General features: G+C 41.6%; 1 protein-coding gene and 1 long non-coding RNA gene across 2 annotated transcripts; both read left to right on the top strand.

Annotated features, from left to right (window-relative positions):
- Window positions 1–8,085: 8,085 nt before the first annotated feature.
- On the top strand, window positions 8,086–12,428 carry LOC136284891 (uncharacterized). Its single transcript, XR_010719321.1, has 3 exons — window positions 8,086–11,945; window positions 12,085–12,105; window positions 12,415–12,428. It is a non-coding gene; the product is annotated as an uncharacterized lncRNA (long non-coding RNA).
- Window positions 12,429–16,580: 4,152 nt separating this feature from the next.
- Window positions 16,581–19,837, top strand: LOC136284890 (trypsin-like). Its single transcript, XM_066175366.1, has 5 exons — window positions 16,581–16,686; window positions 17,399–17,567; window positions 18,169–18,422; window positions 19,051–19,187; window positions 19,582–19,837. The coding sequence occupies exons 1-5, from the start codon at window positions 16,647–16,649 to the stop codon at window positions 19,729–19,731; spliced, it is 750 nt and encodes a 249-aa protein (XP_066031463.1). The 5' UTR covers window positions 16,581–16,646; the 3' UTR covers window positions 19,732–19,837.
- Window positions 19,838–20,107: the final 270 nt, after the last annotated feature.

Raw genomic sequence — 20,107 nt, forward strand, 5'->3', positions numbered from 1 at the left:
AAATAATAAATACTCCATATTCATTTAAGCCTCCAGTCTAAATTAAATAATTAATATTTTGTATTAATTTATATTAATACTTGATATTAATTAAGGCCTACATCAGATTCCCAACAATGCTGACTATGTAACATTCATATATCCATAGGACACCCATGCTGTCCACCTTCTCTCTTACTTTTGATTCTTTTTGGAACCCACTGCTGCAAACTGAATTTTATCAATGGTAGTATTTTTTCAATGCTTCAATGTTTCATTAAAATGCTACTTCTCTGATCCTGTCTCTTTGCACCTCACTCGGCCCTGATTAGGAATTGCCCAAGTGTAAAAAGTAATAGTAAGCCCCCAGGTCTTGGAAGTTTAGGCTGGCTTCTGGTTTCTGCTGAGCTGTAAAGATCAATCAAGCAAGGCAAAAAATTAGGCTTGGGACCTTTTCAGACTTTTTTCAGATGAGCTTGTGGCAAAAATCTTCCTGCTTGCTGTGCATCCCTCTTTTACCCTGTTGAGGATGGAAAATGCTACCAAACAAAAAGAAAGGGGAGTGTGGGGATACAGTACTATTCTTCCCTGAATACAATGCTAATCTTTCCTGATTCTTCTGAATTTTAGCACAAGGGGAGTGTGGGAATCAGTCATGTGGCACTTTCTGTCTAGTTGATATGCTGCAGGGATTAGAGGGAGTAAACGGCTGTTCTCAAATTTTCATTTTTAAGCATACCATCCTGAATGAAGCAGCAGCATGGAATAAAGAGCTACATCAATACACATGGGGAAACATACTTTGCCAAAGATATGGAGGCACAGTCTCCTCAGTGCACAACTTTGCATGAAAAGTATGATAGTTCTTTGGGCTCCAAATAGTAGCTATTAAGAAAACAAATATTGACGCTTCCATGAGAATATCCCATTAGTGATGTGCTTAAAATTAATTTTAAGTGAGGCCTCTCCATTTCACTTGGCAAGAAAACCTAAAGCACCAAATGATCCTTTTGTTTCTGATGGATGCCTTTAATCCCATGTGGCCGGGCAATTGAAAACTGCCAATGCCAGAGAGCACAGTGTTCTGGAAGTCATAAAATATTACTAACAGTGCTGTCTGGAGCTTTGAAGAGGTTCAAAATACAGGTGTTTTCTAAACATCCCCTGGGTTAATGCATCTGAAGTACAGCATGATGGTTTTCATCTTCCTTCAGTGCAAACTGAACATGGAATATTGAGATAAATGGGGTAAGAATAAATGCAATACTGCAGCAAAATATGCTTGGCCTTTATTTGTCTTTAACTCATGCTTTGACACCTAAGGTGTCAGTAAAGGCAGTATATTTTTGCTGTAATTAGGATGGCAAAGGAAGTAAGTGCATGTTTCTTCCACTTCTTTTCAAACCTACAGCCAACCAGAAAGAGTTCACCACATGCTAAGGGTAACACAGAAGTAATAGACTGGCCCTGGGGCCAGTACTCGGTGCTTCAGAAGGAGATGCAAGAAGCCTCAGATTAAACAGCTGAGGAATGACTTTCTCAAAGGGAAAGTTGCTAGATTCCTTGCAACTTTTCTCTCATCCTGCATTTAGGAATCCTGTAACTTTTTGTTTGTTTGTTTGTTTGTTTTGGGTGGGGGTTTTTTGTGTGTTTTTTTTTCTTCGTAGTTAAAATTTGTTTCTGCTCGTCACTGTTGGCTGCAAATCTTGTGCCTTGACAGAGCCAATTTTTGTTCCCTGAGACACAATGCTTCTGGCGTTCCCTAGAAGAGCTGCAGCTGTGCAGCTGTGCACAGTTACTTACCTGTGAGCGAATATGTGAACATGTAAGTACATTGGCTCTGAAGACCATGATCTCTTTTTGTAAACATGGATATTGTCTTTGTAATCTTTTCATGCTTTGCAAATAGTGAAACATGGAAAGAAATTCTGCATTCACTATCAATGTTTGTGTTCTGCACCGGCATTAACATCACCTTGACCTGATTGCTTACCTAAACTAAGAACAGTATATTCAACCAAGGGAAAAGACTCAATAATTCTATCTGTCTGACTGCCAGATCCTCTTGCCAGACTGAGAGACATAATAGGTTGTTTTATTATATTATAGCTTTCCAAATTAAAGTGAGAATTATTATTATTACTAGTACTTTTTTTTTTAATTGGTGTGGGCTTGTGAAAAAACACCTCCCATAACTGGAAAATCTATGAAAACTTCTCATTTGAGGCCTGAAAAAGATACCAGTTATACCTGAGCTCTGAAAAACTGAACCAACATACAATGGCCTTTGATTTTGCTGCTATTTGGTCCAAGTCAGCTTCTCTTCTATATTTGTCCAGGGGAAGCCAAATTCTCCATTTGTCATGGAAATCAACAGCATCAAAAGAATGATTCTTAAGTAACATCAGTGACAGGATAAATAGAAATCTTATTTGATGTTCACTTCCAAGATATTTAGCCATGTTTTAGTTGCCTTTGTCAATTGTCTGTCTGTCAGCCAGACAATTCAGAAGGTACACAGAGCACATGTGTGACATGACTGTAAGATTTAATGGCTTTCAGATAGCTAACTGAGCAAAAGCCAAAGCATAGATTTTCTTGGCTTCTTGAACTCATTCCTCTCTGGGGCTAGCTTGAAGCAAAAGTTTCTAATGGCTCAATAGTAACATTCAGTACATATGAATAATTTCATAAGTTTCAGGTTTCCGTGAATTCTCTGAATCAGTCCATCTTGTTTAAAATCTAAGTAACTCATTGAGCCAGCAAGTGAAAGATCAAAGACCTTGTTCTGAGAAAGAGAAAAATGAAATGCAGTAACAAACTAGCAGAAAACTGAGAAAAAGTGAAAGGAAAGCTGTTCTTAAAGAATATTTGTAAAATTGTAAATTGAAATTGAATGTAAATTTGAAATTTGAATTTGAAAATTAGTAAATATTTGTAAACATGTAGGAGCATATGAAGAGTGGACACAGCATGAACTGATCACTAACAAAAGCTGGATAATATGCAGTAGTTACAGTAAAGGACTTTGTTTTCTTGGCCAATTTCTGCTATCAGTTTGACAAGTGTAAAATGCATGCTATGAATGCAAGACATTGCAAACTACCAATCAAAACATGCTCTGCCTGTGACTACTAATAACAAGCTGTGGTGCTAAGTGGTAAGTTCCACCAAAAAGTCATTGGCCATGCACTTTGCCATGCAGATGCATTTTATTGGGGGAGGTGGAAATAAAATTATCCAAAATAAGTTACTCTAAAATAAAGATTTAGTAGCAAGACAAACTTTTCTTAATCAGACAGTTTTGAGTTAAGTCCTCTCTTGCCATGGACTGCCTCTGGATCAGAAGGCTTTTGCAGCCTTGAGACTAAGAGCTTCCGTGATCAGGCTCTGTCCTATGTTAACATGTATGAATGGCTTTGGGAATAGATTTTGTTTCATGTCCTGCCAAGAGTATGGGCAAGCCAAGATAATTTTTGACCACTTGTATCCAGCTGTGCAGGAAGCCCATGTGAGTTTCTGTTCCAGTAAAACACAATCCTACTCAGAGAGCATCCAGAATCCCTCACATGATTCAAAATTTGTTTTGTTTACAGTTACAAAGAGACCCATTTTAGCATCCAGGAATGGGGAAATAAGTAGGGTAACAGAATGTAAAGGGAACACTCCAAAGACAAGCACACCCAAAATATTACCACATTCATTGTCAACTGCAATGAAACATCATAGCAGTGCCCTTCAGTATGCCCTGAAGCTGCAGCATGCTGTGCAATAAAATATTTAATAATTATCACTCTTAGCTTAAAAAAGGCTAGAATAACATCAAGTGAAAGCCCAAACAATGAGAGCAACTCAAGCAAGAGCTCTGAAATCACAGGATGTGATTCAGAGAGTATTTTTATTCCAAAGACATTAAAGTGTTGTTCAAACTGATTAAAGTATCATCTTCCTGCTACTGACTTCCTACAAGCCTCAAATAACAGAAGTTCTGCCCGATCTGTTGGGTTACAATACCGTATAAACCCAATTATAGAACCTTGAAATCAATACAGAGCTGTACAGAGTTGTGCTGTCCGATAAGAATGATATTTCCCAGTCCCATGAGCACTAGCTCTTAATACAGCAATATAGAGAGATAGGAATAATAAATACCTTCGAGCTTGATTCCATTGTTAACTGACCTACACTTGCAGAACTGCAAATGGAAGTTTTGTCTCCTTTACAAACTGCTTGTGTCAAAGCATTGTCTTTCTGTATCTTTTTTGTCTGGCTTCTAAGAGTGTTACCTACAACTTGCCTGTAGTGAATATAGACTATCTCTAAATAGTAGCCTTGCCACTCAGGATGCATGCTAGGGCTGATACAGCTTATATACCTAAGATTACTCCTACCCTGAAGATTGAAGTTGCACTGAATTAAAACTGTGGTCTTATTTAAGAAAATACACCATCTTTTGGAGGACAGGGAAAAATGTCAAAACCTGTGTCAATCTTTTTTTCAGTAAAATTCATAGCAATACTAGGACGAGTCTGTGTCTGTAAGACTATTTATTAACCAGACTTTGGGACTGGGATACTCTCCTTCTGTAGGGTACAGATCATGAGATGCATCCCAGAGGGGAAGAATTTACTTTTCACTAAAAGTAGATGCAGTAGAGCTGCATCTGCTTTTAGATCTGCAAAAGTAGATTTCAGTAGATGCAGAGGAGCTCTAGTCCCTTAATCAATTAGGTCTAGTGAATAATCTTCACTGTGCTCCTGTTGATTAAGTCATGGATCTTGAAATAATCTCATAAACAGACTCTGGGGCTTGGAATTGTGTGGACTGGGATACATATGACCTGAATAAGATTGTGTAAAACATTTGGTCTGTGACACAGCTGTTGAAGCCATTATCATTTAGCAATTATATCATCATAAAGCTGTCAACTGTGTGGTGCTTACTGGTAGCATTCCAGATTCTGGAAACCCATGCCAAATACTTATCTTGTTCGCTTTGCCTCTGCAACTAAAAGAATTTTATGTTGAGAGACTGTTTTCATGCAGTAGTTCAAGACTGAACTGCCCAAAGAGACTTTTTGAAGAGACAGTGAAAAAAACAGGGAATAGCAAGGATCAGAATGGTTGAGCTAGGATTTTCATATCTATTCCCACAAAATATTTCCTTCAAACCCGTCCTGTTTTCCTACACACTGACTTCAGGAAATAGTAAGATGAATTCTTCACAGCTCTGTTCTCTCTGGGAAAACACTTTCAACTGTTTTTATTTTCCTCAGGCATTTTGACAAGATTAAAGAGGAAAAAAATGCAGAAGAGAAACAGAGAGGTGAAGGAAGAGAGAGCTGCTTAGTGAATTAATTGTGGCCCACAGGATAATTCCTCTTCCTGCTTAGAATTCATTTAGCTTTAATGGTTTTTAAGTGGGATTTGTATAATAGGTTGTGTCTTTTAAAGCAATTAATTTACACAAGCTTAGACATTTCAGAAGGAACCATTACAGACTTAGCTGTCTCTTCTGTTTAGCTCCTTCAAGAGAAAGTAAGCAGTAAATCAGCATTAGGATTTGAGGGGGACCTATCATTTGAAATAGTCTGGGCTGGGATAGGCATTATTTTCAAAATTTGAGGATAGCTTGTATGTCTACAGGGTCAATGATAAGTGAAGTTTTTACTTTGCAGTGCTCTATGCAATTTTTTATAGGACTAATGGTGACAGAAATTACAGTCTTGCAGCTAAAATGGCACATAAAATCTCTACTAGTTGACTTTAAAGTCAGTAAATGGAATATATATTCCTGATAGTTTCAGCAGGTAATATAACTATTCCTATGAGACTAGGACTAGGATTTGCTTCTTCCAACTTATTAAGAGTGCTAGGAGAGCAGGACCTCAATCATAAATCTATACAGTTTAATGGAAAAATTTTATTGATTTAATGTATCTTACTTCAGTGCACTGCAGGCAGCATAAAAGCAACCTCCAAAAGGAAAGTTGAAATGTAGTGCATATACAAAGACTCAACTTATTTGGTACAGAAAAACATATCTTTCTCTTTTCTGGGTGTGTAAGAGTCAATTTAGAAATTATCATTCATTTATGCAAACATCTGAAAAATTAAAAGAATATTTAAGACCCTTTGGCTTTGAGATTCCATTTATGGAATCACAGTGAATATCTTGAGGTTGTAAGAAATGTCTGGAGATTGTCTAGGCTGACCTCTGCTCTTGAATAGTAGCTAGAGCAGCTTGCTCAGTATTCAATCAGGTTTGAAACATCTCCAAAGATATTCAATATCCAAAGATATTCCAGGGCTGTTCAACATAGCTGGAAAACCTGTTCCTGTGTTTGAGTACCCTTATAGTGGGGAAAAAAAAAAAAAGGGGGGGGGGATTATGTTGAAACAGAATTTTCTGGAATTTAATTTATGCCTCTTATACAACTGAGAATAGCTGATGTTGTTGTCTTTATTCAGACATTCATACCCATTGATAAGGTGCTTCCTGAACCTTCTTTTTTTAAGGCTAAATAATCCCAGATCTCTCAGCCTCTCTTCATATGAAAGGAGCTCCAGTCCTTTAATGATCTTAGTAGCCCTTTGCTGGACTTGATCCAGCATGTCCATATAATTCTTGTGGTGGGGAGTCCAGAACTGAATACATATCTCAAAGATCTCAGATGTGATCTTGTTGGTGCACAATAGGAGTAATAACCTCCTTGATCTGGGAATGCTTTTCTTAGTGCAGTCAGAAATGCTGTCAGACTTATTTGCTGCAAGGACATGTTGCTGACTCATCTTCAACCTTTCCTTGAGGACTCCTACATCCTTTTTTTTTTTTTTTTTTTTTTTTTTTTTGCAAAGCTACTTTCCAACTTTTGTACATGAGGTTATTTTCCCCATGTACAGGATGTTCCCTTTCTCTCAACAGGTGTATCAATCAGTTCTTCCAGTTTCGTATCATCTGCAAAATTGCTGAGGGTGCACTCTGTCCAACTGCCCAACTTACTACTGAAAATGTTAAGTTGTGCTGTACAAGAGATGGATGGCATCAGTCATAATTTTCAGCCACTGCAGTGAAGAATGATAGGTAACAATAGCAAAGATTTTCCATAACAAAGAGTATTTTAGCAAATCTGTCATCTATTTTACTGGCAAACATGGCTTTTGCAGTGATAGAATTCTCTTGGGAACCATCTTGTTTATAAGAGCATGTTCCTCTCAGAAAAAAAAAAAAAAAGAAAAACAACAAAAAACCCCACAAAAAACCAAACTGGTGGGTGCACAAAGAAACTGTGATAAAGAACTGACTTTGCAGAAAACTAGGAGTCAGCAACAACTTTCCAGGCACTGATGCCCCATGCTACTCTTGTGTATCTACACCAAAAAGGTATAAAAAATAACTAATTGGTTACTCAAAATGAACCACTCTGCAAGAGCTTCATTGCACGAATTCTCCCAGACAAGAGAGGACCCTTGCTGGGGAAGCCTGGCTGACTCCACACTCTGTGATATTGGTAATCTTTAAACTGAGACTTCTTCTGTTCTTGATTAGCCTCACTCCTGAGAGAATTTTCTTGAGTGTTATACTAGTAACACCTCATATAATACATAGTAAATAGAGAGCAATTGTCTGAGTTTCAATTCATAGTCCTTACAAAGTTAATAAAACATTTGGGCAGAGAGAAGAAAATAGTGAAAAGGCCTCACAAAGCCAGAATAGTTTTCTGAATTAATTAAAAACTTAGGAAATTTGTCCTGTTGGAAGTCTTCCTAATCTGTCTGCAGATTTACACACTATAATAAATTATCAGCTGCATCTGAAGAGTCCCCTTTATCTCTACAACTGTAAAATGACATGTAATATCTTTGCTGGAACTGAGACACCAATGTTAAGTGCAAGGTCCACAAACCCCTTGAAGTTTCACCTTTAGATTACACTGAAACCCAGAACATTTCAATACCACATTCATTTGGTGGTCTAAAGCAAGACAACTGGGTAATGAGGAGGGATAAGCCACAGGCATAAGAAGAGGCTGTGTGAGCAGCATGAGAACTAAAGTGCTAAACTAGTGACCCAGAGATACAGTGGGGGCCAAAAAGGGGTTGGGACTACATGGTCTTTAAGATCCATGCCAATCCCTTACCATTCTATGATTGTGTGATTCTATACTTCTATGACTCTCTGTTGTGTTTCACTGGAATTGATCTGGTCCTTGATTTCAGTAAAGAAACATATTTCCAGGCCATCATTTTCTGAACACTCTAGTTTTCACTTGCCCTAAGTAAGCTGGTGGCTTACTTACCTTATCCATCAGAGACAGAGGTTTCCCTGAAGCACCTGCAGGGAAAATGCACATGTGCTCCTCCCATTCAGATGCTGGTGCATCCAAGAGGATGGATTTCTAAATCAACGCAGTACATTTCAATGAAAATCTCCTGGACGTGGTACTTGATGTGCATTTCATGGAATGATTTAGTTTTGTGTTCAAGCAACAGTAACAACAGACTCTAGTGAATTATTTGACTCTTATTGTATTGACTAATGAAAATGATTGCACAACTGTCAAAGAATCGGGACTTGGACCGGCCCATATTCTCATCCTTTTCAAACACAAATGTTACTGGTCAACAAGCACACACTACAAAAATAATCTAGTATGCTAAGATGCCATGATAATTATTTGTAGATAACAACCTCATGTGTTCCAGGACACACACTCTACAACAATTTAAATTTCTGGGAAAAATGCAAAATGATTCTTACCCTTCTTCCTAGGCTAGGAAAAATAGTTAAATTTCTTTTACAACATGTAAAGCTAGTGAAAAAATTATCTGTCCCTTCAATAATTAAGGGCAAGACGGATCACAGACTCTTTATCATTTCTAGGTCAATAGTACAACTACTATGTCATTAGCAAAAAGCATTTTTATCCATTTTCTGCTTGCTCTGTGTTACTGACTATGATGACTTACCCCTTCTGCTCCTTATAGAGAGCTGATTATTGTAAAGGGATGAATAAAGTCCAGTTTTGTTCACACCTTCCCCTCTATGCAAAAGTAGTGTTAAATACCCAAAAATTTCCAGCAGATGGCAAACAAGTTGATTAGTGTCCAAGATGATTAAGTGGCACATGGCATACAAGAGAAAACAAGAGACCTGCTACTCTTTGACTCAGAGAGAAGAAAGCTAAGGGCTGGTTGGGCTAGGGGAGGTATAATTCCAACCTTTCACTGCCAAAAAAGGCAGATACAGGGAAATAGAGACAGTGCATGCCATAATAATAAGATGGAATGGCAGGATTGCAGGAATAAAAGGAAAAGAATTTGCCCTTGAGGGTCCTACTGAGCCAGAACAGGGAGTACCCAGAAAGACTGTAGAATCTCCTTCCTTGGAGGTTTCCAACTCTCAAATGGGTAAGTCCCTAAGCAACCTCTTCTAGGTTATAAACTGGAATTGCTTTAAGTTGGAGGTTGGACCACAGACCCCCACCTCCTGGATGCTCCTTCAGGCAAAAAGTATTCTGTGAAATCGTCTCTTGATTGTCAAAGAGCAGAAAGTATATAGACACATAACTGGATATGACACTTCAGTACTACTTTTTGCTATAAACATCTCATTGTCTCTCTTTAATGCTGGGCAAAATGAAAATAACTAATGTAAATTGTTCCTGTCCTAAGATCTCCAGTATGTATAGCTAAGACTCACAAAAAAGGCAGAAAGATAAACAGATAGAAGGGTGATGTTATTTACTCAAGGATCAGTGGAATAGTACAATATTACCTAAATCTTTCAAAGGCAGAGTTAGGACCTGTACCACTGAACAATATTCTAGGGATAAAAACTATTTTCTTTATGCTGTTATAATGCAACACTTCTCTCATAATTATAATTAAAAAATGAGTTTTCCAATGTATTCATTTGCCAATGAGCTGATATAGACATTCTTATACAGTCATTAACAACTACGGTTACAATTATTTGGCTTGCCAATTACAGTTTCATTAGGATGTCTTGGAAATGGAGAAGAGAAGTAGGAAATGGTGGAAGAGCTGGCAGAAGCAAGGACTGGCAGCAAGCAGCAGAAGGCCATGGAGGAGCAGAAGGAGGAGGCAATGGAGAAGGTGACAAAAGAAGTTGCAAAGGACTGCAGTAGTACCAGAGAAGGAGGAGGTGACATAGGAAAAAAAGGAGGCAGAAGAGGTGATGGAAGAGAAGAAGATGGTGAATGAGATGACAGAGTAGGTGACAGAAGAAGCTGGAAGAAGGTGGTGAATAAGGGAAGATAGAAGGAGTGAAAGGTGGCAGAGGCCAAAGGTGGAGGGATACAGTGGCTTAAGGAGGTCATGGAATGGTGTGGTGGTGAAATGCAGTGGTAAAGGCAGCGAGACAGAAGGCAGCTTCGGCATATGGAGGCAGTGGCTGATTAATTCAGCAGTGGAAGGTGGCAGCAGTGGGAGGTGGCAGAAGGCAGCAACAGGAGGCAGTGATGGAATGTGACAGCAGACTGCATTGACAGGAGCTGGTGGCAGCAGAAAGCAGTGGAGGAAGACAGCAGAGACAGGCGGTGCATGAAGACAGCAGTGGTGGAAGGAGTCATCAAAAAATGGTGGTGGAAGAAGACAGAAGAAGGTGGAGGTGGCAGAAGGAAGGCATTTGCATTGGAAGGCGGCTGTGGCAGATGAAGGCAACAGAAGCAGGCAGAAAAACAGAAGGAGGAGGCAATGGTGGAGGGAACAAAAAAAAGGCAGAGGAAGAAAGCCACAGAATAAAAAAGAAGAAAATGGAGGAGGTGAAGAAAAAAATGTTGTAAGAAGGGAAGAAGAAGGCTACAGACAAGGCAATGAAGGAAGGTGGCAGAAGACATTGGAAGAAGAGAAAAAAGAGGCCATGGAAGAAGGCAGTGAAGGAGGGGGAGGAGGAGTCTGTGAAAATAAAGAAGGAAAAAACAACTGAGGAGGCAATAGAAGACAATGGTGATGAAGGCAATGGAAGAAGAAGCAAGAGACAACAAAGGAGGTGAAGGAAAAAGGTGGCAGAAAAAGTGAAGGAGGAGGTAATGGTGGTGGTGGAAAAACACAGTGAAGGAAGAGAGGGCAGAAGTGACAGAATGCAGCAGAAGTGACAGAATGCAGCAGAAGTGTATGACAGAAGAAGAAAAGGAGGATGTGAGAGAAGGCAATGGAAGAAGGTGCTGGAATTAGGAAAGAAGGAAGTGATGAAGAATGTGATGATGTAAGTGATGGAAGAAGACATGAGAAAAAGGTGGTGGAAGAAAACGAGGACCTGGTGCAGGTGACAGAAGAAGATAGCAGAGGAAAAGAAGGCAGAAGGAATGGAGAAGGTGGTGGAATAGAGTGTGAGAAGAAGGCAGCAAAAAAAGAGAAGGAAGACTTGATGGAAGAAGGTATTGGAAAAAGAGCAAGTGGCAATGGAAGAAGGCAGCTTGAGGAGATGGCCGCAGAAGAAAGAAGAGGATGAAAGTGGTGGAAGAAGGTGTGTAAGAAGAAAAGGAGGAGGAGACAGAAGAGACAGAAGAGAATAAGTCAGTGGAAGAAGGCAGCAGAAAGGAAGGAAGAGGCAATGGAAGAAAATGTTGGAAGATTAGGAGAAGATGAAGGAGGAGATGGAGGAGGTGACTTGTTATTTTGGGTGGCATAAAGTTAGTTTTCTTCTTAGTAGCTGATACAGCACTATGTTTTTAATGTGAGAATATTATTGATAACACTCTGAGGTTTCGGTTGTTCCTATGTAGTGCTTACTCCAAGTCAAGGACTTTTCAGCTTTCCATGCTCTACCAGCAAGGAGGTGAACAAGAAGCTGTGGGGGAGCATAGCTGGGACTACTGACACTAACTGGCCAAAAGGATATTCCACACCACAAAACGTCATCCTTGGAATATAAACTGGGAGGAGCTGGACCGACAGAACTAATCACTGCCCAGGGACAGGCTGAGCATCACTCAGCAGGTGGTAAGCAATTGCACTTTGTTTTTCTTGTGTTTTCTTTTTCTATTATTGTTATACTTTAAGAATTAAACAATTCTTATCTCAACCCACAAAGGTTTTTTACTTTTTTTTTTTTCTGATTCTTCTCCCCATCCGGCTGGAGGAGTGGAAGTGAGAGAAGAAAGTGAGTGGATGCATTGTACCTAGTTGCTGGCTGGGGTTAAAGCATAATGATCCTTTTTTGGTACCAATGTGGGGCACAAAGAGTCAAGATAACTACAGATCTGACCAAAGGGTGATGAAATAAAAGAATCATTGTATTTTCTTTTTCTAAAAAGAAAAGCATTCATTTTTATCAGCTTATGATACAAAAGAATTGCTAGTCTTGAAATTAATCTGATCTGTGTGCTCAGCATTGCTGTCACCTCTGTGTTTTGGGAGCCATCTATTGGGAGCTATTAATAATTACATGTTTTGCCTTTTCTCCTTGCAGAGCCAACATAGGGGGGAAACTTCCTTCCTTCCTTCCTTCCTTCCTTCCTTCCTTCCTTCCTTCCTTCCTTCCTTCCTTCCTTCCTTCCTTCCTTCCTTCCTTCCTTCCTTCCTTCCTTCCTTCCTTCCTTCCTTCCTTCCTTCCTTCCTTCCTTCCTTCCTTCCTTCCTTCCTTCCTTCCTTCCTTCCTTCCTTCCTTCCTTCCTTCCTTCCTTCCTTCCTTCCTTCCTTCCTTCCTTCCTTCCTTCCTTCCTTCCTTCCTTCCTTCCTTCCTTCCTTCCTTCCTTCCTTCCTTCCTTCCTTCCTTCCTTCCTTCCTTCCTCCATCTGAGGATCTAAGGCCTGTATGCTCCACCTGAAACAGAAATACTGGCAGTAGAAGAATAGGAAGGAGTTATAGTGGAAGAAGGTGGCAAAAGAAGGGAAAGGAAGATGGAAGCAGGAGAAGGAGATGAAGAACAGAGTGGAATAAGGTAGCAGAATAACATGTCAGAAGGTCTTATTGAAAGAACAGGAAGAGGAGGAACAGGGCTGTGGATGATGTGCAATAGAAGATGACAGAGGAAGGGACAGAAGAAGGCAGCAAAAGAAGGCAGTGGAAGAAGGAAAAAGAGGAGGCGACTGAAGAAGGTGGCAAAAGAAAACAGCAGAAGAATAGAAGGTTGGAAAAGTTGACAGAGGATGTCAGCCGTAGAGTTGACAGTGATGAAGAAAAGCAGCATAACTAGGGAAGGAAGAGACAGTAGAGAAGATAACGGAAGAAGGCAGCAGAATTTTAAAAAGAGGAGTCAGTGGAAGAGGTAATGGACAAAGATGACAGAAGAAGAAAGGATTGATTGACTTGAGGAGACCACAGCAGGTTGCGGCAGTAAATGGTAGTAGAAGAAGATGAGGAGCTCTCCTTCAGGAGTGTTTTTAACCATCCCAAAGCCTCTGCCTTCCTGCTGATGCTGCCCTTCCCTCTTCTACTTTCCCAGATCCTTCTCCACCAAAACTGGAGACTCTATCTTGGTCACCACGGCCTTGCTTGGCCACACTCCTCTCTAGATGCCTAGTTTCTGTGGTTTGGAAAAGCAAGCAAGAAGAGGGCAGGAAGAAATTTTACCAAGGCAACTGGAGAATTTTCAGGACACAGGGGAATTTTGCTTGAAGGCTGGAGAAGAAAATGTGCATCACCATCAGTTGCTCTCTGGATCAGATTTAAATAATGATGCAAACAATATAGAAATGAGCTTTAGGGGAAGAAAGATATAAGCATCTCTATCTAGGTATCCTTTCTGAGAGACAGAGAGAACAGAAGCTGTGTGGAAAACAGTGTTCTGAGTCTTTGTGTTTCCCAGGAAAGACAGGTATTTTACTCCCCTAGCAAACCCTTTATAACTCATATATTATAGAATCATTATGACAAGTGTTCCCATCATTAAAGCCCTATCCCCACTTCCATATCTGCCTGAACAATAACAGCCCAGCAGCGCTGTCAGATAAATCCACCTTCTAACACACATCTTTGTCCAGTCAGACCTGATCTGTGCCCTCCATCATGATCAAAAGGGTCTGAGGTGGTCCCAGGAGACCTTCTATGCTGCGGCAAATGAAGGCATGAGTTTGGGTTCCTCCAAGCCTTTGCAGGATTTAAGCAACCCTGGCTGTCCTTCTCTGGGAGACCGTGACACATTGGCAGTAGGGCGAGAGTCCAGAGAGATACCTTATAATCTTTGGTCTCTTGCTGGGCTGTGGTAGCAGGGAACATTCCAACACCAGGCCATTCCTGGGGACAAGGGAGATTGGATCAGGTATCCTTCAACCTCACAGCCCTCCAAGGATTTTTCTTCCATGCGTCTCTTCTCTTTTTGAGGCCATGTAAATGTTTTGTATCCATAAAAACCTGTGGAAAGGACTTCATAGATTTCCGAAGAGAGAGGATGTGTCTTTTGCTTGCTCTGAATGAGCCATCCCCACCAAGGTTTGCATGCTACTCCCTAATAGACAATAAGCAATTCGTTCTTCCCCAGGGTTCCCAGGCCACTCATAATTTCATAAGTTCCTGTCATGTCCTACATCCTCTTTCTCTCTAGAACACTAAGAATCCATGTCTTTGGTAAGGGCAGAAATAGAAGAAAAGCATTGTGGCCATAGGTGAAAGAGAAATACAGACAAAGAGAACAAGGCAAGAGGCTGTGACAGCAGTTTTATTCAGGTGTGGAGAGCTGGAGGATAAGAAGCTTTGGAGAATGTACCAGCCTCTCCCAGAAATGAGACAGGTGGGAAGAGAGAATCAATGCAACCACCACCACCAAGCTCTGTGACGTATAAAAGGACTACCCTCAGAAACTCCTCCTGATTTATGCTCCTAGGAATCTTTTTCTCTGTCAGCCCATGGTTTTACCAGGTTTCTTTTTCCCAGGATCTTGCATCAGCCTGGACAAATGTATTTCCTTTATCTGAGTCCAGTGTTGATACAGCTGACTGAAATATTTGAAATAGGAACATGAAGTTCTAGAAGTACAAGCTGCCATTGCTTATCCACTAATAACACCTAACACAGCTGCCCTTCAGTCACCATCCCTCCCCCTTCCTGTGCCCCTGGAGCCCCCAGCTTTCTACTGCAGCATCACTGCATGAAATGAGAAATTCATTTGCAATAGATGTACACCCTTGAGTGTGTCTTTAAAAGACCCTGCGAAAAACATTACAATGGGTCTACGGAATGTTCAGCAGCACATCTTGTCTATGCTAATGGCATGTTTTGGACAAAGACATTAGAAATCCACAGTTCAAATGAAACACTACAATAAATGGGAAATTTTTCTTGCTCCACTTATGGGATTGAACAGCTTTGGTATTTTTGACCCTCTTAGTCCTATTACGGACACTTTCCTTTCCCACAGGAAGCTTCTAATCCTTGTTTTGTTCACAGGATAAAACATGCTTGTAAGAAAGCTGTGCACTAATACCAGGCTAAAGGCCAACATAATTCATGCATCCCCTTGGAGGAGTCCCCAGGCTTGGACTTGGACTTCAACATGAAGGAAAATTAAGGTCTGGACAGTGACACTGTGCACATCAGTCCTCCAGGGCCCACAAAAAATTAATCAAGAAATGGAGTAGGAAGATTATTCCTATTTAGTCTCTCAAGCCATTCCAGCATCTCCAAACATATGGCTTCTCTTTACTGTCTCTGGAGAGAATCCTGTGTCTTTCAGGAACTAACATGAGGAAGTTGGCAGCAGCTTGGAGAATGAACATGATTATTCGGTAAACTTTATGTTTGAATTATTATTTAGTAAACTTTGTATCATGACAGAAATCCCCATTCCTGCAGAGAGGGATTTCAGAAGATCTCACTATTTGTGTTCACAGGATTATTGCTCATCTACATTACACTCATAAACATCAGCATTATACTGAAATTCTTGTGTGGTAAAAACAAGTGAGTTTTCATTTGTGTGACTTCACACAAATTCTTGCGTGAGTCTCTGTAGAACATTCCAAAGATGAATAAAAGCATGGTTTGGTACTTGGGCAGATACTTAAATACAGGTTAGGAGAGACAAAGTAGAAAAGGGAGATGCTGAGCATTCTCATATTTGAACTATTCAACTTCGGAAGTGCTGGGGGGCACAGGATAGTTTTTCTATCCTACCTTTAGAAATTACAATGGAGGAATTCGATTTAGGAAAACACTATGTTGCAAGGATAAAAACCCACATTATTCAAGTAAAGGGATTTGCTAAAATAAACTCAACAAAGTTAAACACTGGGTTTGCTGGATTCCCCCCCCCCCCCCCCCCCCCAAACAAATGCAATATATCTTTCTGTCCACTACAATATGCAACTTCCGGTAAAAAATATGCATTTTTAAGAAAGATATCATCAGCACAGAGGAATGTGAAAGAGGTTTGAGAGTTGTCCTCAACAGGTGCTGTGTCTAAGAATGAGACAGACAAACAACTACATATCTTCCAAAGCCAAAAGGTATTTTTAGATTGAAGGCTACCTTAAGGGAATAATTAAAATAGCTCTCTATCTTAGCAGAGGTTTATGATTAACGGGTATGTTATTTGTACATTCTACCAATGCCTGCTAATGCCCACATTTAGATCTTCAAATTTTCCACTGTGTACTTTTTGTCTGGAGAAAACCTTGGACTAGAGATAAGACCATTACCAAAAATGTATTTCTAGCAGCTCCCACGTCTAGTCAACCACTCTGGGCTTGAGGCTGAATCAAGACCATGAAGTGCCTGCTGCTTCTCGCCTTTATTGGGGTGGCTGGTGAGTATATTTTTTATTTCTATTTCTGTCATTTAATAGGAAGCTGATTTTCTGAGCAAACCTGCAAGGTAGCCTATTGTGGGAAAGCCAAGTCCAGTTTTGACTTGCAGAAGTTTGAAGGCAGGGCCTGCAACTTCCTTCTTCTGTCTGTTCCTAATGCCTTGCGCCACAAGCTGGGGAATGAACGCCTTCATTGGGGTTCCTGACCCAGCTATAGACATGTGGCCATAGCTTCAGAAAAAGGCTGCCTCCTTCTGCAGGACTAAGGAGTGCACAGGGAATACTTGTGGCCCAGGAAGTCCTAAAGCAACTGCAAAATTTTGGACCCTGGGTAGATGCTCCAAGATAATATCACTGCACACTTGTTTTTACTTTTCCCCTCAGTCAACCCTTGACTGTTTCAGTAGACAGGATCCTGGGAAAGACACACCCGTGATCTGATCCAACAAGAACTTTTCTATGCCCTTATGTTCCCTCAGGGAGTAGCCAGCAGGGCTTTAGTTGCAGATATGTGAGGCACCAGTGTAGGTCTGATCCCTTCTTTGAGGGTGCAGCAAATGGATGTGCCTTAGATCTGCCCAGCATTGCTGCCCTGAGTGCCCATAGAAGGGGAGCCTACAAGTGAGGGGCTACAGACAGGCAGTCACAGGGCACATTACAGGCCACATTACCTTTGGCCAGCTCTTGACACATGGCACTTCTTGTCTCCCAGTTGCCTTCCCCACCTTTGCTGAAGATGATGATGACAAGATTGTGGGAGGCTACACCTGTGAAGAGAACTCTGTGCCCTATCAAGTGTCCCTGAATTCTGGATATCACTTCTGTGGAGGTTCCCTCATCAGCAGCCAGTGGGTCGTGTCGGCTGCTCACTGCTACAAATCGTGAGTGGAAAAATTACATCCTTCTATAACCTACTTCTGTCTTCCAGTTCACTTCTAGCAGGAATTCTGAGCTATGAGACAGAAATATCTAAGTGCCTCCATTCTGACCAGAGACAGCCAAGGGATGGCTGGATCATTCAGGAGGCTGGGCCAAGGCACCCTGAGGCGTTTTCCCCTTCTGCAAATGTTTCTGTGAAAGCAAAACACTTGCTGAAATAACAATGGGATAATCAAGCAACGAGTTCTGGGCAGTGAATTCTTATCAATTGCATGAATCTTGCTAAAGCATTGTCCCTGGAGAACAGGAAGAGGAACGACGTCAGGCTAGAGCAGTTTGCCTTGTCCCAGAACACTTGTATAAAGTGCTGCTATGTATCCAACTGCTGTCATGTATTTACAAACCTGCAGAAATTCACCACCCATACTGGGTGTGCGGTAAGATCTCGGGGTGCATCCCCAGGGCTCCCTGCAGGACAAGAAAGATCCCCTGCCCCAGAAGGCTTCCGTGGCAGTATTGTTGGAGCGGGTGCACTCAGTGACAGGGAGGTTTCTTCAACCGGCCAGGAGCAGTAAAGGACATGCTGTGCCTTCTCTTTTCCAGTCGCATCCAAGTGCAACTGGGGAAACACAACCTGGGACTCACCGAATCCACACAGCAGTTTATCAACTCTGCTAAAGTCATCCGCCACTCTGGCTACAGCGCCTACACCCTGGACAATGACATCATGCTCATCAAGCTGGCCACCCCAGCCCAGCTCAACAAAGCTGTCCAAACCATTTCTCTGCCTACCAGCTGCGTGGCCACCGGCACCACCTGCCTGATCTCCGGCTGGGGCAACACTCTCAGCAGTGGCAGTGAGTACTCTGGGGGAATGTACAGACCCTTGGGGGCCCAGGACAGTCTCTAAGACCTCGCCATTAACCCCCAACAGGACAGGTTAAAGCACAGGAAATGCTGTGGGACAGGTCTTCTGAGCAATGGGTCAGTGTAGGGACTGCACACTGGACTCAGCTAATGTCAAAGAGAGTTCTCAGTTCTCTGAGGATAATGGTGAAGTCCGGGATTGTGGATCTAGAATTCCTACTAGAGATCTCGATTCCCCTACACCAGTGGTCAGAGATGTGCATGGCCAGTGGGTTCTATTCCTCTGATGACATCTAAACCTGCAGAAGAGGAGAGGATGGTTTTCCTGAGGCTCAGGTTTCTTTCAGTGAATGTATCACAAGAGTGGCCTCACTCTTGCAAATTGATGAAATTGCAAATACCAGGAAAGTTAGGGTGGCTGCAGTGTAGAATGCTGGGCCCACGGGTAGAATTTGTTGCATCTCTACAGAAGGAACCCATTGTGTGGTTGCTGTTGAGAGGAAGCAGGATGGCTGCTAGAACAGGGTGTCCCAGCATGTGCTTTTCTGCTAAGATCTTCTCCCAGCTCTGAAAAGGACTCAGCAATGCCATCAACCATCTCTCCCTATTTCCTTGTAGGTAACTACCCAGACCAATTGCAGTGCCTGAAGGCTCCTGTCCTCTCTGCTGCCGACTGCTCTGACGCCTACCCTGGGCAAATTACCAGTAACATGATGTGTGTAGGATTCCTGGAGGGAGGAAAAGACTCCTGCCAGGTAAATCATCTGTCTCTCCTTTCCCAGGCATCTCTCTCCTGCCTTTTCCCAGATGAAGAGGCCTTCACATTACAGAGTCAGCTCTAGTCACTGCACTGGTAAATCTGAGTTCTTGAATGACAGCAGAGCCTTCAGGAGCGCATATCCTGAATGTTTGCCAAGTACCGTGCCTGGAAAAACCAGGCAGCTGACTCATCCTTAGTTGTGGTTCCATTGGAGCTCGTCAGGCATGGTAGCATCAGGTGGAGAGTGTGAATCAGAAACAGCCTTTGTAGAACCTTTGTGCAGAGTACACCTGGCAGGGCTTCCTTCAGAGTCAGTGATCTCGGGGAGCTCTGGCTCATTGCTTAGGCTGATGCCATTTGCTCAATATCCACACCCTTTGTGTGCGCAGGGAGATTCCGGCGGCCCCGTGGTCTGCAATGGAGAGCTCCAGGGCATTGTTTCCTGGGGTATTGGATGTGCCCAGAGGGGCTACCCCGGAGTTTACACCAAGGTTTGCAACTACGTCTCCTGGATCCAGTCCACCATTGCCGCCAACTGAGATGCTCGTTTGGTGTGACCTGTATTTTCTCATCATCATTTCTGTTCTTGTGGGTCTGGACAAGCAAAAATTATGAAAAATTAATAAAGACTTTCAGGCACCCTTACTTTGTGCACTGTTTCTCTGGGAATTTCCATAGGCTGTGATATAGAGAACTGAGACAGTGAATGCCACTATGGAGAAAGTATTTAGTATTTGTAGTACCTGCAAAACAGAAAGGATCTTGGAAAACTTTACAGACTCATTCTTAGAAGCTTTTCAGTCAGTTTCTTTCAGTTGTTTCGGAAGTCTTTAATTTATGCCATTTCCTCCAAATTTCTCACTTTGAAGTATCCAATTCAGGTTTCTGCCTCGTGCATGTGTAGCTCTCCAGCCC

Source organism: Chamaea fasciata, unplaced genomic scaffold (genome assembly GCF_029207755.1).
Source record: "Chamaea fasciata isolate MVZ Bird 193981 ecotype frontalis unplaced genomic scaffold, bChaFas1.0.hap1 SCAF_2, whole genome shotgun sequence".
Classification (NCBI taxonomy): Eukaryota; Metazoa; Chordata; class Aves; order Passeriformes; family Sylviidae; genus Chamaea; species Chamaea fasciata.